Consider the following 20379-nt stretch of genomic DNA (forward strand, 5'->3'; position numbering starts at 1 on the left):
AACTGATCTTGTCAGTCAAGATGGCCATGCTTTAGCTTTTGGGGGACAACAGTTGGGACATTTTACCAGGTACATCTTACACCATTATATCAGCATGCTGGAAAAAAAAAAAAAATCTACAGTGCCTTTTCAGCACTTCTCTGTGAAAGTATTCTGGCAAGCACATAAAAAACAGGCTTTTCTTTTCTTGTCTTGTCCTCCTTCATCAAAAGCTCATGAGTGACCAAGCCACTTTGCATCCAAATATGCTCCATTTCCTTCCAAGAACGATCTAGGGGTAGCCATCTTTCTGAGCCAAGAGGAGCAAAACAGGGCCACATTTGGGAATTTCCAAATTACAGTGAGATATTGATGAGGCAGTGGTTTATCTTTTATCACAACCCTTCTTTCTGGTTCCTACTTGTGGCCTAAGACAGGATGGCATTGACGAACATGTTCAGTTTAGCCTTGGAGTATCATACTCAGAATAGCAGGTAAAGCCATTTATTGCAGACCTTAACTTAAAACCAGAAAATCTCCCCAGGAACCCAGGAGGCACTGCTTATTGCCCAGTGTTTTTCAAGACAGCACACTGAGGAACTGAACTGCTGAGTCCAATGAGTTATTTCTGTATCAAGATATGATCAGTATCTCAGAATATCACAGTGCTTGGAATCCACCCTGAAACAAGGGTGAACACTGAAAGGCACACAGGGACTAGGGGCAGTGCAGCGGCAGTACATGGAGACTGACATTGGCAGAATAGCTTGTCCTCTTAATGTCTCAACTGAAAGGGCTTAAAAGCACTGAGGAGGTACAGTGATGTGAGAGAACGGCTTGATCTTTTTAGTATTCTTGTTGGAAATGCCACCCGAGTCCCTTTTCTTCTCCCTCACTGATGTTTGAATTCACAACCACGAAAGCCACAAAAAATTGGTCAAGCTTCCTGTTAGTATCTATCTACTGTCATATTCATATTTAGAACTATTACTGTGTAGTCAGATTCTGCCTTCTGCTATTACTGCTTTTATGACATTTTGCTAGCACTCCTACTGTTTCCAGTCTCTTGAAAAGGTTATTGCTGACTTGTTGAGCCACAGGAATAACAAACACATCTCAGAAGAACACTGACACAATTATTTTGCTGGAATTCATGCAAAATGCCTTGCACAAAAACGTTCCATAAGTATACATTCAGCCTTCTTCCAAGCAAGATATCTCATAGAACTGACTCTCTTCAGAGTACTTCATAGAGCAAGACAGTATGCAATACATATATTGGGCATGTTCTGCAAGAACATGTTAAGATATGGTATAACAAAACCACTAGGGCAGTGAAAATACTACCCATTACTTAAGTAATGAAGGCAGGGAGAAGCCATACTGGTGGGAGAGGTCAGAGAAATTTCTAACAGCTAGGTGAAAGCAGGGAAACACAGGGATCTGGGATGACTCTTCCAGATCACACAAGTCTGATAGTAAATCTCCAGCCTTGTGGAAACTGAAGACATCAGGAAATTCATGAGAGAAAGCAGATTTCCAGTGTGACAAAAACAACTGTGTGTTTGAAACACCATTAAGAAAGATAAATTTGCAGCTGGTGGGCACCTGAAATCACCAGAGACAGATGGCTCCATATCCCTGTTGAACTATGGCCTATGGGAAATACTGTGACATAAACTCATCTTAAGCCTTTGCAAACCTTTAAAGTTGGCCTATGGAACAGAGATTTCTTTCAGATCCACTAGGCTCTATCAAATGATGACAATTCAATCCTTCCTCTGCAGGAGAACTGAAAGATACTACTACTGAGTAGTTAAAACCGAGCTTTCTTATGGAAATAGAGATGAGAATGGGGAGGAAGGCTTACAAATCTGTTAACTGTCAGCAAAAATCAACTAGCAATTCGATTTTCATCTCTTTTCAGTCTACCATGATCCAGTCTCTCTGCAAAAGAAAGCAAGAGACATCTATTTCTCATTCTTGCTACGTTTTGGCTTGTTGGACCATATGAAATATGAGCTCTGCCTGACCCCTTCTAACACAGTGTTAGTAAAACAAAAACATTTGAGTAGGGGAGGGAAAGAAAACCCAACCCATGCAGCTATTTTACTTTAAAGGACACGACAGTTTAGTGTAAACAAAGGGGGAATAAACTACAGGGATATATGCACAGTAAGAGTCAATTGGAAACAGCTGTTGGCAGATACTGTGGCAACCTGAAAGCTGAGGCTGCAGCTCAGGGTTGCACAAACTCGCTTTGTTTGTCACCAGTTTTAAATACCCTCTCATTGCACACGTGTCCACACCCACATGCACATGTGTGCAAGGTGTGCTGCAGGAGCAGCAAGGACATGGCAGCAGACAGGGATGGGAGCATCTCTTGGTCAGGGTTTAACCTAAAGGAGGAAGAAGTGGGGTAATGAACAAAACTGCTAAGGGGTCATAAAATCCTTTCAATTATGGTCTGCAGCCAGTCCTCCCAATTGCTGTCTTTAATAATATAACCATATAAGCACAAAGAGCAAAAAAGGCATGAATGTAGAGGTGCTATTTTAGTTCCCACATATTTTTGCTTTTCTGGTTGCATTTGAAAGGGAAGTTTGGGGAGGAATACCAACCCTGGGCCAAGCTGTAAGATATTTCTGATACTCTGGGTGTAACACTATTTGTTGCAAACATTAAGTGAGCTATGCCAGTGATAGCCCTCACGACTGGTGAAGCCAATAGCACAGCACAGCAAAGTTAACAGGGCACAACACAAACTGGCAGGCTCCTTAGGGACAGCCCAGTCTCCAAACCTCTCTCAGCCATGTCAGACCTTCTAATAATAAGAGCAGGATATTTCCTGGTGGAGAAGTTGACAGTCAGAAAACAGCTTTTCATCTCTGGTTTGAGTCCAGACTAGCAGCTTGAGGTGGACTGACTTCATGGCACACCTGGAGTGAACACATGCTGTATACCCTGAAGTGCAAGGTTCATGCTTCAATGACACTGCTGCTGGGGGCAGCAGAAGGAAAGACAAAACACAGACACTATCCTTTCTCTCTCACTGTTTAGAGAGGAATCTTCTCAGGTAAGAATTGCCCAGACTTGCATAGCAGAAGAGGTGAATGTTGAAAAACACATATTGCTCCCATCCACACTGCTTTTGTTTTGGAGAAAGACAAGTTTTACAAGTAAATATCTAGTGGCATACCAAGTGAAAGACCACCTTCCTGGATCCTCCTCAGCCCAGCCAACTGCACACATTATGTTACCACTTCTAGGAAATGTTCCACCTGCTTACAGGAGTTAATCTGAACCCCAGACACAGTTCAGTAGGTCCGACAAACAGCATGAAAATCCTGTTGCCCCTGTGCCTTCCCACTCCTCTGCCCCAGCCTCAGTCAGCTGCCAATGACAGCAAAGGCATGCGTTGGCAACTGCTGCAGAGAGAGAAATCTAAGCCTTCCCTCATTGCTGGTTTGGATGGTGGGGGTCCTGCTGACATGCAGGCTAATGCCACATAAGTAGCATAATGAGAGCCTCCGTGGGTTTCACTAAGCAATGGAAAGAACTCACTTCAGTCCTGGTGGTCTGGCTGCAACTATGCTTTTAACTGTTAGCTTGCTAGAGCAGACATGCATCACATCCATATGAACCCATATCTTCTACTGAACAATGAAACAAACTGCCTATTACACTGTTATAGCTTTGCCAGGCTCTGTCCCTAGCCTTGCTGTCCATCCTCTGGTAGAAAAGGCAACTTTCTCAGGTGGGTCAGTGACTGCACAAAATTGACAGTTAGCAACAGACATCCAGCCCAGTACTGATGTTGGTAGAAAATCATGAAAGGATATATAGGGCACTGATGTCACTGTATTTGAACGCATTACTCATTGCAGGAATATGCAGAGGCAATTCCTGACTTCCAAAACCAAATTTTTGAATATGTCTGCCTATGTTTACCACTGTTCTCACCGGAATTCAAAAATTAAAAGAAGGAGCATCACCCTCAGGTCTGCTGTACTCAATGGAGATGCTCAGAGCAACATTTAGAAACACACAGAACACACTCAAATGACAGACACAGAACATGGGGGACACATCACTTAGAGTGAAGTGCAAACACTGCCAAAGAGCTGCTTTCATCTACCAATGAGTAGTGATACTTTTCTGCTGCTGAGTCTTCAGATACATGCTGGTGTCTACCCATTTGATGCACAAAATGTGTGTTCAGATATCTTTATTAAGTGAGATAACATGACAGAGAGACATGTGCTTTCATGACACTATAAAAGAGGTTTATCTGAAGCTCTGCAGGTATTAGATGTCAGGTCTAGCTGGGAAAAGAAACATGTCTATTTGTTTAACTCCATCCCCTCTTGCCTCTACATTGACCATGGCATACCCTGTGAGCTAAGGCTTAGCACACTTACTTGGAAAGGAGAATGACACAATTCTGGGCCCTCCGGCCATCAATCACAGACAGCTCTTTCACCTTTCGTGTGGAGAGGTAAAGGTCTTCTGTTGAGCCCATCTCTTTCTGCATGTGTTTCAAACGGGAGGGAAAACAATCAGTATTATGTTTCTCACCCAAGACCACAGACTTAGCTGAGTGTAATGAACAAACCCAGCCCAACCTAGAAACATACACACACACACGTAAGGAAAGGATACAAAAAGGGTAGAAAACATGTAGGTAGATTCATATTACTAGTCAAACATAAATCATTTGTTAATACCTTTGAGATCAGTTTTGATTACAAACACTGGACCTGATTCTGCCCTATTGGACTCATTCTATCAACAGTTACATTATTATGTTAATGTGAAAAACTGGCACGACAGGAAAATCAGGCACATTATGATAAAGCCCACTGGTGTCACAGCATATTCTTCAGCAGATACCTCCCACAGGGGTTACACAGCATTCTTGAAAGGTTGCTGCACAATCAGTAAAAATCCTTCCCTCATCTCTTATGACTGCCATTGGATCAGAATGTTTTATATTTTATGAGAGATGAAAACAGTAGGGCAGGATGGCATTTATCTTACTAAATATATCTTATAAAATTGTCAAGATCTACATCTAAACTTTCTTCTCTTTTAAAAACTAATTAATACATATAATCGTACAGAAATCACCCTTTTTCAAAGTTCTCTGTATATCCCCATTGCCATACTCAGCGCCTGAAAAAAATTGGAAAATCCTGTCCAGAATGTTTCCACAGAGAGAAAATATTTGCAAACCCAGTCTGAACATCCAGAAGTCTCTATTTCCTTGTCCTGCCTACACACAAGAGACATGGTATTTGTCTCACTTCCAGAAACTGGCTTTCTGTAGTTACTTTCAGTGCCTTTTAACATTATCCCTTAAAGGGAGGTAGAGGTAATGATAAAAGGTGTCAGTCCTGGATAATAGCACTGTAGTTACCAACAGAGAAGAGGGAATTGGAAACTGGACAGTTTTTATATTCCCAGCTAAATGCTATTGGAGCATTTTTAAAAATGTCCTTCCATGGTATCCATATTGTCAGGCCTTGAGATTTTGAGATTTACAAGTATGATCAAGCTTTGAACGTACCTGTCAAATAAGCAACATGACTTTTTATTTAGGATAGAACAGCAAGCATACTGAGTCAGATCAAAAGGTTCATCTACCTCAGTATCCTGTCCCTGAGAGTGGTCAATAGCAGATGCCCAGGGAAATGTGTTCAATCATGGCAAGCATACAATGATGCTTCCCAGAATTCATTCTAAGGACTCAAGGTTCTGCAGTTGCAGGCTTACTTATATCAGCATGACTCATCCACTTCAAGAGATTTTGACACCCTAGTATTTGAGTGTTCAACATAAATCATAAATTCAGACTGCTAGTTGTCATTTCAGTTATTGGTACAGTCAGCTACAATCAATCTGTGTTGCTCCTGAATATACAAAGGTTTCATACAGCCAAGTCCAAGCGTGCTGCAGTGAGCCACCACCAATACTAAGTGGAATTTATAAGCAGGTACAGTGCACCAGCTGAAGACATGCCCAAAGTAGGTCTGTTGGATGTGCCCAAAGCATCTGGCTTGACAGAAAAAAATTGCAGCATTACTCAATAGATCAAATAGTGTTTCCAAACAAAGGAAAAACAGGCATTGGGTAATTTTAGTATTTCTGAGAGAATAACTAACAATACCAAAAAGCAGAGCACCCCCAGTATAATCTAGCATGTAGAGATTTCAAAGTTTTTCTAAATTTTCTCAGTTTGTGGGGAGGAAGATGGGGAATGTGGAGATGGGCAACTGCTGAAAGGCAGAAAGGTACTTGTTGGTCTATGGTCTGAGTTTAAAAGCTTTACTGTCCCTCATGAGCTAATGTTTGCAGTCAAGAACGCCTGGATAGTGATAACCAGCACCCACCCCATGGGGAAAAAAACCCAGTTTCAGGGTTTGGCTGTGTATGTGGGGTAGGGGTTTAGTCAGCTTCCCTTAAAACCATGCAGCAGGGAATGGTATAACAGTCTCCATGCCAATTTCCAATTCACTGGCCCACAAGATTCAACACAGATTAATAACTTGAACTACTCAGACACGGCCCACTCCTCGGTCATAAGTAGTGGGCTAGTCTCATCTAAAAATACATTCTCTTTGACTCATACTGAGGAGAGAGATATTTATAGATACTTGGAGTTGTGTGTAAGCAAAAGCAGATGAAGCCTCAGGTTCTACCAAAGCCAGATTCCAAGCTTAGCTGAAGGAAAACAGATTATATACGGACTATCCACATTTTTCAAGACACAGAAAAAGAGGAGCAAGGGGGCAGCAGTGACTAGCTTTTGTGAGAGGCCAAGCCTTGAATACAAGAACAACAGGAGCTGCTGTCAACCTGACAGACAAGATGCCTAAATTTTATCCCATGATTCTTTACCAACTTTCCATCTGGGATAATATTTTGTTATGTGCTTCAAAAAGTATTTCAGATTTGATATTTTAATTGCAAATCAAAAACCAACTAAAAATTCAGTGCTGGAATGACTGGACATGTGGAATGAGTTCATCATATTGCTGCCCTGTTTCAAAACCAGTTTGCTTTTGGTTAGCTGAAGAACCTGTGGTCTGGTGCCATGGCAGCACCCTAGGTTCTAGTAATTATCAATACTTTAGGAAACTATTTCTACCATATTGGCTTGTTTCTTGGTGGGCTGCCACAGCAAAAGACAGTAAAAGGCCTAGAGCCATGTATTAGCCTCCCCCAGTGGCAGAAGTCCTGACTAGATTTTCCAAATACAGTTCCCTGAGTGAGAACTACTTTCTTCTGAAGCCACCAGACACACTTGTGATGGTATCTGAACAACCCTCTTTCAATAGTACTGCTCTTACCAAAACTGTTGTCAAGAATTTTGCTTATGATGATGAATAAATTGAGAGGTAGCCAGTTTAAAGTTGTGGGCAATCCTACATGTCTACTTTGACTAAACACCATTTTAGTCTTTTGCTGAACTTTCTGAAAGTTTCAGTAGTCTGAAATGAGGATTTCCTCCATTATAACCCTTCTGCTCTTCAGATGGCACAAATCCTTCTGCCAAACCACAGTGCCTTCCAGTTCTACACAAAAAAATATTTCCCTTATCAGAAAGTCTGTGGGTAGTGAATGCATCTGAAGATTTCAGTAATGACCAAAGCAGATAGACGACAGATGGGAAGTGTGGGAATGAAGGCTCCCTGAGAGCTCTTTTGGTTCTCCACTAGAAAGGCTATTACTTTGGTTAAGGAAGAGTTCACGTTCACGTTCTTCTTTGTCCCCGGTCTTTTTTCCTCAGGATCATCAAAAAGGGGACTAGAGGCATCAGCAGAAAGCACAGTGAGGTTATAACTAAGTGAAAGAACAGGAACTACTTCCTGTTGGGGAGCTAATACAGCTAAAGGAATTTTTTGTACTACCTTCCCCATCCAGAAAGCAGGATGCAAGGGCATATAAAAGAGTAGCAGGAGATGAATCATGCCCCCCATAATGGCATGGTGCAGGACTTCACTTCACACACACTGCAAGAGGATCAGGAGGCAGACAATGATACTCACCTGCTTACAGGAGGAGGGGTTAGTTAGCAGGTCCTATGCAGGCAGCAGTCACAAATAATGAAGAAGGAAACATGCCAAAAATTAGCCACAGAGAAAGATACCAAGTTTAACAAGGCAGCTGAATTTAGACACAGACAGTTTTCTGAGAGCATAAAATGCTTAGCAAGTAATACTGGCCCAGATAGTTCAAAGGTATTTCAGCATTTCTTTGCATATTTTAAATAAGCAGATGTTGGGGAACTAAGAGTTCTAGGTCTTTACTGAAAATAGTAAATTTTGCCTCCAAAGAATAAATCTCTTAGGCCTTGAAATATTAACTAGGATAATGCTTAAATACCTTTACAAATCTAGTCCAGAGCCTCACTGAAAGAACTGCCAAGGTTAAAATTTGATGGTCGGTTCTCCTCTCCTAATGCACAGGCACAGTTTGCAGTTATTAACAAGTTTAACAAGTAACAACTTGTTTCAGTGGCACATTATACCCTTTAACAACTTCTAGCCAAGTATTTTGAAAGCACTTTGTATCCACCAAAGAAGCCTTACAGCACTACTAGGTGACAGACACCAACTATTTCACAACATATTCCATACTCCAGGAAAATGCCAGATATACTGAATCAAAAGGTCAATGTTAGACAGTAAGACTGGAGCAAGGTCAAAAGACAAGCGTTAAGAGTTCTTGGTCCAGCATTCTATACACCAGACAATTCTGCTTTCCCTCATAGCCACCACAAACAATACACTGGGTTAAGAGAGGAGAAGAGACCCTTCGACATTAAAAAAAAAATGAAGAAAAAAGAAAAGTTGCTTAATGTAAATGAAACTGGGAAAAAAGATCAGAAGTTCATGTTAATAACACCAAAGAAAGAAATGTCTTTATCTCCACTCATTCAGTATTTCAGATGCAAAAGAGCAGGGCTTTGCATTGACATTTTTCTTTACAGACATTTGGATGAAGTTTAAAAGTCACAATCCCAGGGTAAACACATACTTGGTCAGAGTGGAGTATTTCCAAAAGTAAAAGAGGAAAAAAGACTGTGTGAACTGGAGAAAATCTTGAAAGCTTTTAATTCAAAAGCAATTTTGGTTGCCTGGTCTAAGAAAAAGAAGAAGAAAAAAGAAAAAGAAAAAAAGAAAAAGAAAATTGATGAAGAATTGTTGATTGGAATCTAGTTCACACTGGAGCAAATATGAATGAAAAAGAAAGTATTATGTAAAGTAATAACAATGGGATATTTAAGGGGAAAAAAACCATTTCCAAAGCAATGTAAAAACCTTAGCAAAAGCTGAAAGTGCAGCAATACATTTAACTACACCAAAATACAAGTAGCTTACGTAAGTGATAATCTAATGTCTGCAGCCACTGTCATAAAGTGTTTAATGAGGATGGAAGAGTACTGCTCTGAGACCCATGGAAGTTGAGATGATGACTCCGTTCCAGTGGGCAGGGAGGGGTAGGGGTCAGCTTAGTTTATGGTTGAATAGGTCAGGCTGCTTTTCAGTGATTGGTAACACAGCCATAAATATTATGCTTCTAACACAGTCATCAGACCAGGACAGCTTTGACTTTGGATTTTGAGGCTGAAAGGAAGCAAAGCTTTGCAAGGCCATTTCTAGTAAGGAAGCTGCAATGTTTGAACCTGAAACTTTGGAATGGAACCTTGATGCAGCAATGGCTACTCATGTGCACAGATGACAGTTTGGCTACTTGTGAGACAACTGGGAGCTCACCACCATAGCTAAGCTGTTAGCACAGGGTCTAAATCCAGTCTTGTAACAGCACTGAAGTTACATGTGCCACTATTCCCCTTTGTGAACTAAGATCTTGTTTCAAGGAATGGGATTCACAGAAAGAGAGAGGAACACACTGAAAAAGCAACAGCTATTTGCAGGAGCAGAACGAGAATTGAAATCTCATCATGCAACATATAACATCACATTCTACACAGTTCAAGTGGGGATGCTTATCTATGTGAGTGTGAGCTAGTAAATCAGAAGAGTTATTTAATATTGGACAACTATTTATTGGATTAAATAGAACAATCAAAGAGAGACAAGGGTTTAGCTTGTTAATTTTAAGGTACTGAACAAGTTAATGAAGTAGTCATCATTGCTGTAAGGCATAATCATAAAGGCTGTTTGTGGCAATCAGGTCTGTGTCTTTTCTTAAAACTTCAGAGCAATGATCCAGTTCTGCAGAGTACAAAGGACTGAACATATTCCAAAAGGATGGGAACACTGGGGGAGTCCAGTGAGTGCACGTACAATCCCTCAGCTGCTAAATCTTATTCAGCAGAGATAGAAAGATTGAAGGTGACTTGCTTTCCAAGAAAGAGAGGAAGGAAAAAAGACATTCTAATAAATGGCCGCGTTTAAAGTATGCTGTTTGTGTTATAATCTGTAATTCAGACAGTTTCTGTCACCTAGCCAGTTGGGTCAGTTGGCTGTTTAAGAAAAAATAAACAAAATGGAAGACAGCTAATTTAGTCACCTTGCTAGTACTCAGGCAACTACAGTCTTTTTCTCGAGATGAATGGGAGAAATAGAAAGATGGATATCAAGTATCAATGTAAAGCTCAGTGGCTACAGAGATTAAATAGAGCATTACCCATTGGGAGCTGTTGTCTCTGAGAGCTGCCATTAGTATGAAGTATGTTGATAACAGAAGGTTATACCCTCCCCTGTATGTCCTCCCCACTTCTTTTGGTCTTGTGAGTTTTTGAACAGTGGCAGAGCATCAAATGATGCAGCCTGACTGCAGATGGACAAGGGCCCTGATCAGTCACCTGTTCTTTTCTCCTCCAGAAATTCAAGGAAGCCAAGGTATGGAAGAGTTCACCCTTACCTGGTGTCTCTGATATGCAGAGAACATCTTCTCAAAATCTTCTAGATCCAGCACCTTGAATGCCTTTAAATCATCAATCTCATTCCAGATTGTGCCATGGATCCTCTCCTAAAAGAAAAAGTCGTATTTTAATGAGATAGCAAAAGTTTTAGCTAAGAACATTCAATCCCATTTAGATAGGTCATTCTCTTCTGCTCACTGGTCATATTCCTATGTACTACTGCTGTCATTTTAGAAGGCACACTTTGTTTCAAGAGTCAAGGGAAAAAATAGTGGGTTATTTTGTTTTTAAACATACTATTTTGTATTTTTTATCACAGCAAGCCTCTGACCACCCAACAATTGTGGTCATGCTGAAAGTGTTACCATCATGAGGAAAAAGCTTAGGAAACGCACTGATGCATGATAAACCCCAGACACATCTTCCCCTTTGCAAATTTCACCAGGTTCTGTTGCAAAGCCCAAAGGGTGTATGGTTTTCATTCTGCTTGCCTGTGAAAGTAGTTTAAGATTTTATTTTATTGCATTTAATTTTATTTTTAAGGCTGAGTCTTTGAAGTCTAATTGACTTCCATTACATGAACTTCCTTGCCTACATGAGGTCTTTGTCAACCCAGATACACACAAACTATACCCAGATCTCTGCAACCACATCATCCATACTAACTGGAAATGTTCACAATCCTTGCAATGATACAGTATTCTGAATGCCAAGGGTTAGCTGTCTGGCAAGTGATTGGCACGGAGGGAGACAGGGACAGACTCCTCCTCCTACTTTCCTCTCCACCAACCCTGGACCAAATAGGCTCTTGTAGTACATGAATTAGGTAATCACCAGTCATCCTGAGCTAGGGGCCTTGGGGTGTCCTACTGACATTCTCAGGACAGATATCCCTGCTGGCAGAGGAGACAAAGATTGAATTACCTTCTCCTTCCTACTGACTAGGTGCATTTGTGTGGGACAAGCTTTGAGCAATTACCCATTCAGAAAAGGAAGGCTTGCTCTTCACACCTGACACCATTATCTTTCAGTTCATTTAGTTAATGAGGTGTACATTTATTGTACTTTATTAAATGGAAGAATAAGGAAGGTGTTGATTAAAAGAAAAAAGAAATGGACAGAAGGGATTGTAAAAAAGACCTCAGCAAACCCCAGGAGATGAAGAACACTGATGCAAAAATAGCCAGGAACAGCAAGAAATAGTAATGAAACCCTCACACAAGCTCCAGCTCTGAGGCACCTGACTTGTACCTACACAGCAAAGTGTGTTAACACTTCATTATCAGAACTAATTAGGAACAGGCTCTACTTCCCATTCAGAGTCATCAAAGGAATGAGGGAAATGTGCTAAGCCACAAGGCTCAAGGAGCAAGGAAAAAAAACTGATGGGAGGATAAAATGAGGGGGAAATAAAAGTGTGAAGTGTTCTGGAGGAAATTCCTGGCAGGGCAGACACTGTGGAGGAAAACCAACACCCTCTCTCCAGAGGCAGCCTGTGAGTGCCTGAGGGAAAATAGGGACGTCTGCAGTACTATTTACAGTAAGAGCATCCCCTAGATGGGAGCAGCACGCATCCATGAGCAGGCTCACCAATATCACTGTTATCATCCCTTGCAATCAGTGTGGCTCTTCTTTCCATAACAGGAAGAATGTCATGACCCTGAGACTGTAACATAGCAAACAAATTTGGGAGGTTCATCTCGGCCAAAAGAATAGGAGACAAAGTTGATTTTCATTTTATCCTAAACCTGAACTCTGCTGCCAATCTTAAGTCAGAGGCATCCAGGCAGAGTGATCATTTTCACTGAATTTCCAGGCTGGCTTTATAAACCTTGAATTATAAATCCTGAGGGATGTTTTTGAACAGCAGAGCAGTTCTCTGAGTGCCTCACTGTTTCAGATTGTCCCATCAAACACTGAAATGAAAGAATATTTCTTGACAGGAGCCAGTGCACATGACTTCAGGAGCAGTCCCTAGAATCATCATTGGGACAGAGCTCCGAGGATGCCAAAAAGCTACATGCTCTTTGGCAAAGGCTGGATGTGGCTCAAGAGACACCTACTCATGAGAGTCTTTCCCATCTACTTGTCTGGCTGCAAGACTCTCATAGGAGCGAAGTTTTCTTACTAATGGCAAGACCAGTGAAAATGTCCTATGGAACAATCTAGTCTGAATGGACTGCAGAAGTGCCAGAACAGGCAATTCTGAGACTCACAAAGGGATTGCACAAAGTATTTCTTGCCCATACTATCCCAGAAAAACAACCCAAGAAAGTGAAAATTATTCTTATTTCAATTCAGATTTATTTTAAGACCCAGATTGAATCTGGTCCTATACAGGATGGTTTCTATGCTATTTGTAGCAGAGAGACAAATTCCAAGCAACAGCCATTGCAATGGCATGCACAAACAGAACTTTGACAGAAGCAATCCCATTTTAGTGCTTAAAATCCAAATGGGTTAATCCAGTCAAAGAAAAAACAAGGCAGGAAGAGGTATAAACAACCTTTGTTACACAAAACACTTGGAATGGGGCTGTCCCTTCTATTTCTGCCATAAAGTCTGTCCTTGAAAACTTTCATGTTGCTGCCAGATAATTTCCTACACTGAGCTCTTGATATGCAGTTACGGATTAACTGGCTGAGAGTTCCTTGTCATCAGCCAGAGAAGACCAAGCATCCTAAGAGAAACAGACTTGCCTAATGTGGTTGCAATGATAAATGGTTCCCTCAGCACCATAAAAAATATTTATGGCCTCTAAATAACAATTTAAAAATAAATTCTTTATTCCTTCTTTTATTCCTTCTTTTCCCTTTTTTTCTCTGTCCTTAACAAGAAAAAATAACTAGAAAAAAAGAGAGCAATCACTTAATCTGTAACATGTTTTTGTCTCCATCCTTATTTATTTATTTATTCATTCATTTTTTCATTCTACAAGTCTTCCAGTGTCTGTGGTTTCTCTGCTTTGGAAAGTCTTGGTCCCCTTTGAGAAGCAAATCCTATGAACTACACTTCCCAGCATCCTCTAGCAAAATGGTAGTACATGCTAGGTAAGGAAACATCTTATTATCAGAACAGGTATTGACAAAGCATTTGCTCCATCAAGCTGAGTTTTTGGTATGTTGCATTTAACAATTTGCTCATTGTAGCTGCTGCTACATCGTTCCATCTTTATAATGAAACCCAGTTCGCTGAAAGACCTAGCATGATTAGAGAATCACAGTGTTCCATGGAGCTACAAATCATATCAAGCTGTCCTCTGCTACATCTAACACATGATTTTATTTACCCTGAAAGATAAATAGTGATATTCTGGAAGCCACCAAAGTCCATCATGCCTCAATAACCTCACAGCATGAGTGAAAACTTACAGTACTTCCTTTTGACTTGCAGGTCCAGAGAAACCATGGAAATGATGGGTGTCCTGTGAACACTAGAGCAGGTAATCCTGCTTATTAGTAGCTCAACATTTGTAGAATATTTACTATAAAAATGGAAGCAACTTACATTTTTCATTCAGAATTCCATTATGGATCTTAAAAGGGGATATGAACACCATGCATTTTTCAAACTTCTCTCTCAATATCAAATCCTTTCCTCAGTGTAAGAAAAATCCACTTTGAGCAAAACTGTATTTCTGGCCTGTTTGTTAATTAAGACAGCTGTTTTATCTCATTGTAGGACTAGGCACCACTACAGCTATTATGAGTAGCTTCACACTGAGGTTTTGTAGAACTCTTTCCATTAATTTTGAATCTCTGGCAGCAGTCCTGTATCATTGTTTGCCATGATCCTCAGGCTGCTTTTAGGAAGAAAGTTCCAGAAATCAGAATTATAACATTACAGAAACATTAAATAAAGAATTACTGTCAAAATGAACATTTTCTGTTTATGTGATTGGCTGTTTTGGTTTTTTGAGGGGTTGTTTTGTGTGTGTGTGTGTTTTGGGGTGTTTTATTAAATCCTGTAGGGTATGTAGAACAAACACCTTTCTTTTGAGACTATTTCAGCCAGGTCTATTTAGGGCTGGCTAAAGAAACCCTCTGTGAGATCACTAACAAGAGTCATTACCAGCCTGACTAATGGGAAGCTGCTTCTCCAGCCATGAGATAACAAGCAGAGCAGTTGAAGGTTGACTTGATTTACTCTGAGAACTTCAAATCAATATGTTTATTAAATAGGTAATTATTAATCCATACTGCCAGTGTTCTTGAAACCAGTCCATCGTTTGAATTAACCACAAATGTCTGGTCCCTGATTAACATCGAGTCCCTGATTAACTGTGTAAAATTCAGAGTGAGAGAGCATTGCTGCCCAGAAACAAAGAAAGGAATCTTTCCAGGATATTACAGTGGTTATATTGCAATATCTTTTTCTTAAAAAGCAGAGATCCTTGGCACCAGCACTGCTGTAGTGCTTTATGAATGGAATTCACAGGCGATGCTACAGTGCTGTATGAATGGAGCTGTGGTGTGGAAGGGCTTCATCAGAACTCAGCCCATCCATGCATCTAAATGGTTTTGATTGATCATCAGCTCACATCAAAGCTATTACAACATCCTTAATTCTCAATGGAAATTAGCAGATTGTTGGAGTTTCCTTGTTAGACACTTTCCAGTCAAACCTTTTATTTGCTGTGCCCATGGGAACTCTGGACAACCTGTTATTGTCAAGTGCTAAGAGTTTGACTGTACTTGATCTTTCTCCTAACATCCAACACCTCAGCTCTTTCCTTTCAAAGACAGAATCAGTGCTAGGAAAAATGGTGTGATATGAATTGCCCTGGAAAACAGCCTTGACTCCACTAGTGAGAAATAATAGTGCAGACAAATCCCTCTCAGCCAGCCCTGTACACACTCCTCTTGCCCTCTGTTGGCTCTCTCTCACTTCCCTGAGACAGGCTGCATGGACAGGGAGAACTTCACTCTTATGTGGGCTGCCTCAGCCCAGGCATCATCTTCACTTTTACTTGAGAAATCTTAGGAGAGAGACTCTGTATTAACTGCTTTGAGAAGGATGCTCTAAGCACTATGCTGAATAGCATATTTGACCTGGTTGAAGCCCTAAGTTTATATACAGCTGTTTCCAACACTGTCCCCTCACCTTGACATGTTTCATGGTGCCTGTGCTCTTGGCTAACTAGGGAGATCTTTTAAAAAAGAGAAACATAAACATAGTGTCAAATGTATTGATCCTCAAAATGTCTTTGTGGGAAAAAATTGTATTCATGGGAAGTTAAACACTACCACAAACCACAAAAATACTATTCACATGTCCAAGCCTCAGTTTCCCAGGCTCAGAATCCTGAAGTGCACATATCCCAGCAAGTGTGCTTCTCTGTGAGTCTTCATTCATTCAAATCTGGCTACTCTGACAGTTCAGGAGAGCATCACAGAAGTGTCACAAAGGTAACAATAGGCCTGATGAAATCATACAACCAACCCATGACTATATGTTCAGAGGATTCATATCCATGTGAACAGAAACAAAGTGCTTGATACTGAAGCAGGGAATCTAGGGTAACTGGTGAAGACAACCAAAACATATCTGCTCCTCCAGTCATTGAAATTAAATAATTCCATAACAAAGTGCAACCCAAGTAACAAAGTAAGACCCCTGGGTCTGCACCACAACTCCTGCTGTTTTGCAGAAACCTCCTAGGCCAAAACACTGACACTGGCAAGCATCCTAAAATGAAGGCCCCAGCCTCTTACGCCCCTTTTACCAACTATTCTGCCTTCCTCAAAATAGTGTCTTTTAGCCACCTCACCACCCAGGTCTTCAATTTTATTAGCACAGCTGCCTTCACTCTTATCCAGAGGGCAGGATAAGCCTGCAGTTACTGTACACTAAACAGAAACACCTGTGACTCTCTTTTTCATATACATTCATATCTATACATATATTAGTTATTATTTCTTTTCTTCAGAGCACTAAGTCCCATGTTCTGCAAAGGAAAATAAATCCTCGTCCTTACATTCTCTCCCACACCCCCCACGTGGCCTTGACAGACAAGCACAGACAGTGCAGCAAATATTTCACTTCACTTTATTTTAAAGAAAAGGAGAGAGGGGGAGAGAGAATTCTTGTGGCATTCCAGAGGTCCCTGGACACTCATTCCAAATGCCAGAATTGGGCCCTGGGTGAGTTTCATTCTAAAAGAGAACCTGGGTTTCTAGGCAGCCATCCAAACTCAACACAGACACTTTTTTTTCTTTCTAAATCAGTTACAAAAACTAAGACCCAAAGAGAAGGGGAGGGGGAAAAAATAGGAAAAAAAAAGATAGACAGCAGGAAGAGACAGAAGTGAAGGGAAAAAAGATGCAATCAAGGTAGAAGAAAACGAATGCGACAGAAAGAATCCAAGTCCTCTGGGTTTTTTGCCAATTCAGTTTTATCACCACGAGACAGAGATCCAACCATGCAAGGAGAAAGGCAGCTTCCCTCATGGTCATGAGGCGCAGGTGAGGAGAATCAGGACACTTTTTTCTCCTTGGTGATAGCTACTGCCAGAGTAGAAGCGGCTTTTGGTTCTCACCATGTTTTGCCCACATTGGCTCTGGTCATCCTTTTCCCTGGTGCACAGTCCTGGAGATGTCCAGCTCTGGCTTATGCATTCAGCCCCACTACAGCTTTGCTTAACCAATAGCATGCCCAGATCTACTGCAGCTTAATCTAACCAGCACCTTGGTCATCACCGGAGTTATGCTGCACTGCTGGAGAACTGGGAAGACTCCCTCAAGACAGTTATTGACTCCTACTGACCTCAACCCACAGAAAATCACGACCAACTTGCTTCTATCACTTTGCATTTCATGGCATTAATAAACACTGAGGTATACTTAGTAAAGTATGCTGAGAGTGCTGCAGTTTCTTACCTCACTCAGCTTAGCCCAGTTGAAGGATTTCAGTGGGTGTGAAGGCTGCGGGATAGATTTCTTCTTCAGGCTGGTGCCAGTGGTGCTGAAAGTGGTTGTTGAAGGAGGTGGCATCCCCATGCTGAAGAAAGGTGGTGCTCCTGGTGGAGGAGGAGGTCCTCCTGGAGGAGGTGGTGGAGCAGGAGGAGGGGGACAGCTGGAGAAAGGCAGAGGAGGTGGCAGCGGTGGCAAACTCTCAGACACGTGAGAAGCTAATGGGTCACCTGGAGGAGGGGGTGGTGGGGCTGGGAAGGAAATGCTGCCCCCTTGCTGGAAAATAAAAAACACAGAGAAAGAGAAAGCAAACAGTTTAAAAGGCACACTAACTCCATGTTGCCAGCTGATGTGATTTTATTATGAATCTCAAAATATTTGATGTTTTCTTTAAAGCCTCCTGCACTCAAAGCCATGCAATAAAGGGAGGAATCTCATCTTTCATTTAAGAGAAAGTTTCAAGCCCTTGAAGTTGCAGAGAAGAGCTTGAAAAAAAGAACCATAAATGGTTCAGAAAAACAGAAAGCTAGTAAAAGAAGCCAAACTGTATTATTTTCTCCTTATGTATGAAAAGAAAGAGAAAAGTTCAATCTTATGAACTTTTGAACTCCTGGGTTTAAAATCTAAGGGTTTGAAATACTGAATACCTGTCATTAGGCCCCACTAATGCAAAGTGGGAGAGAGGAGGAGGGAATGAATCTGCTTTCTGCAGGGTCTAACTTCTCAGGGCTGTGTTCTGGTGAGTTGGGGCTCAGGCATACTGCTGGGATAGAAGGAGCACCAAGCAGGAGGGAGCAACTGCAAATGTCATTTCTGCAGAGCTCCAAGGCAGTACAGATGCTCTTGAAGTATGGCACGAATCCTGTTTCTTCACTAAATATACTTTCACATCTGGGAGATTTCTCTCTATTCCACTGAAATAACAACCAGGGCCACCCCAACCAGCAGTAAAAATTATGGCTGGAGGAGGACACATGCCTCAGCAGCTCCTGCACTGAGGATGGCTATGGAGAAGGCATGGAGCAGCCCATGTATTAACCATTCTGTACCACCAGCTCATGGATTTTGGTCTCAGCTAAAAGCTGAGCAGCTTCTAAGTACTCTCTATACTGACCACAGAAAGTGTTTCACGCATAATATGCTTTTGCTCATCATTCACGAGTTAGCAGGCTTTAAACAAGGATGGGAAAGACTCCCAGTCTCATACCGAGAACTCATTAAGTTGAGCCACCAGGTCATTCATCTGGTCTCGGGTCTGGCGTAGCTCCAAGGATTCCTTCTGCAGTTTGTCCTTCATTTTGTTCAGTGTCTTCATCATTTCATCTTTCTCCTGGGTCTTTGTTTCACATTCCCGCTCCTTCTTCTCTAGCCTGCTCATCAGCTCAGCATGATCTAGGGGGAACACATAAGTGGAACTGATGAAATAAAGCTCAGGAACAGTCCCTGAAGAGACGTAGGTTATGCTGAAACAAAGCTGACATATCTGTCAGTTCAGATGGGGATGTATAATGAAAGTAAGAAGAAGAAAATAGAGTCTGACTATCTTGACAATGACCTTCAGTGGTCAAGACAGCAATGCCCAAGTTTCAGTTAGACTGATTTTCAATAAAATCACTTCATGTGAGGACTGAGGGAACACCCCATCCTATGAAACACAAACTGATTGTCACAAGACAAAATGTACAGGAGGGAACAAAGCAGGGTTTGCCCACAAAAGGAAAAGTTGTGCCCAGCTCTGCTGTTCTCTGCTCTGTGGATGAATTGGGATCAGTCTTGCCTTCTCTTTTGCCTACAGAAGCACAGGGGATGTACTCACCTTTCCGGAACTTCTCTGCCTGATCCCTCCACTGCTTGACTTCATTTTCATTCACCAGCCTGAAAGATGAAATTGGATCACGTAAATTTTTCCTGAGCTACACAGGTTGAAAGACAAGTGGGCATTATGTGTAGTGATCAGCAAAAAGCAACCTGGCGAATGTACCTATTTATACAAGATCACACCAGTGGTCAGTCTGAATCCAGATTCTGATCCTTAGATAACAGTTAATATAAATGTGATAGCTTGTTACCCAGAGTCATGAAAAAGGATAAAGAAATGCCTAGGGAAAAAATCCTGATACATTCCTGTCTTCAGGTAATACCCTCAAAGTGTCAAGTCTACTTATATTGAAAGAAAGAAGTAATCACTAAAACAATCATAGCTGCTATGGGTTACAAATTACCCTGTCCTTAATATGAGACTAGATTGCCATCACTTTTTCTAGTTTCTGTGCTTCTGCTTTTACTTTCTTACAAGGGGGAAGGATGCTTATCTATTGGGTAATACATCAGCAACAAGGCAATTCTCATATCTCATACTGGCACAGCTATTTCCTGTTACTGACAGAAAATATGCAGGGCATGCTGGGGATTGATTAGATAGGCAGAATGAGGAGTAGCTATGAAAGTAGAAAGGGAAGATCAGGCATAAGATCTATAATGAAGTCTGATATCCAAACAGACAAAAAGAGATCAACACCAGTGTATTTTTCCATGATGAGAAATCAGTTTTTGTTTTGGCTCATGCCTGTAATGAGAAACTGTAAGATTTTT

At 41.2% G+C, this 20379-nt stretch overlaps 1 protein-coding gene across 1 annotated transcript in view; it reads right to left on the reverse strand.

Annotated features, from left to right (window-relative positions):
* DAAM2 (dishevelled associated activator of morphogenesis 2) overlaps window positions 1-20379 on the reverse strand; it is a gene marked incomplete at its 3' end in the record, with an annotated part of 37555 nt that overhangs the window by 10788 nt on the left and 6388 nt on the right. The window contains exons 7-12 of the mRNA XM_009069836.1: window positions 19604-19662; window positions 18995-19179; window positions 17755-18063; window positions 10876-10983; window positions 8031-8063; window positions 4401-4507 (exon numbers count right to left, since the gene is read on the reverse strand). Of these exons, the coding sequence (XP_009068084.1) occupies window positions 4401-4507; window positions 8031-8063; window positions 10876-10983; window positions 17755-18063; window positions 18995-19179; window positions 19604-19662 (801 nt within the window). The remainder of the gene's footprint in view (window positions 1-4400; window positions 4508-8030; window positions 8064-10875; window positions 10984-17754; window positions 18064-18994; window positions 19180-19603; window positions 19663-20379) is intronic.

Source organism: Acanthisitta chloris, unplaced genomic scaffold, assembly GCF_000695815.1.
Source record: "Acanthisitta chloris isolate BGI_N310 unplaced genomic scaffold, ASM69581v1 scaffold36532, whole genome shotgun sequence".
Taxonomy (NCBI): Eukaryota; Metazoa; Chordata; class Aves; order Passeriformes; family Acanthisittidae; genus Acanthisitta; species Acanthisitta chloris.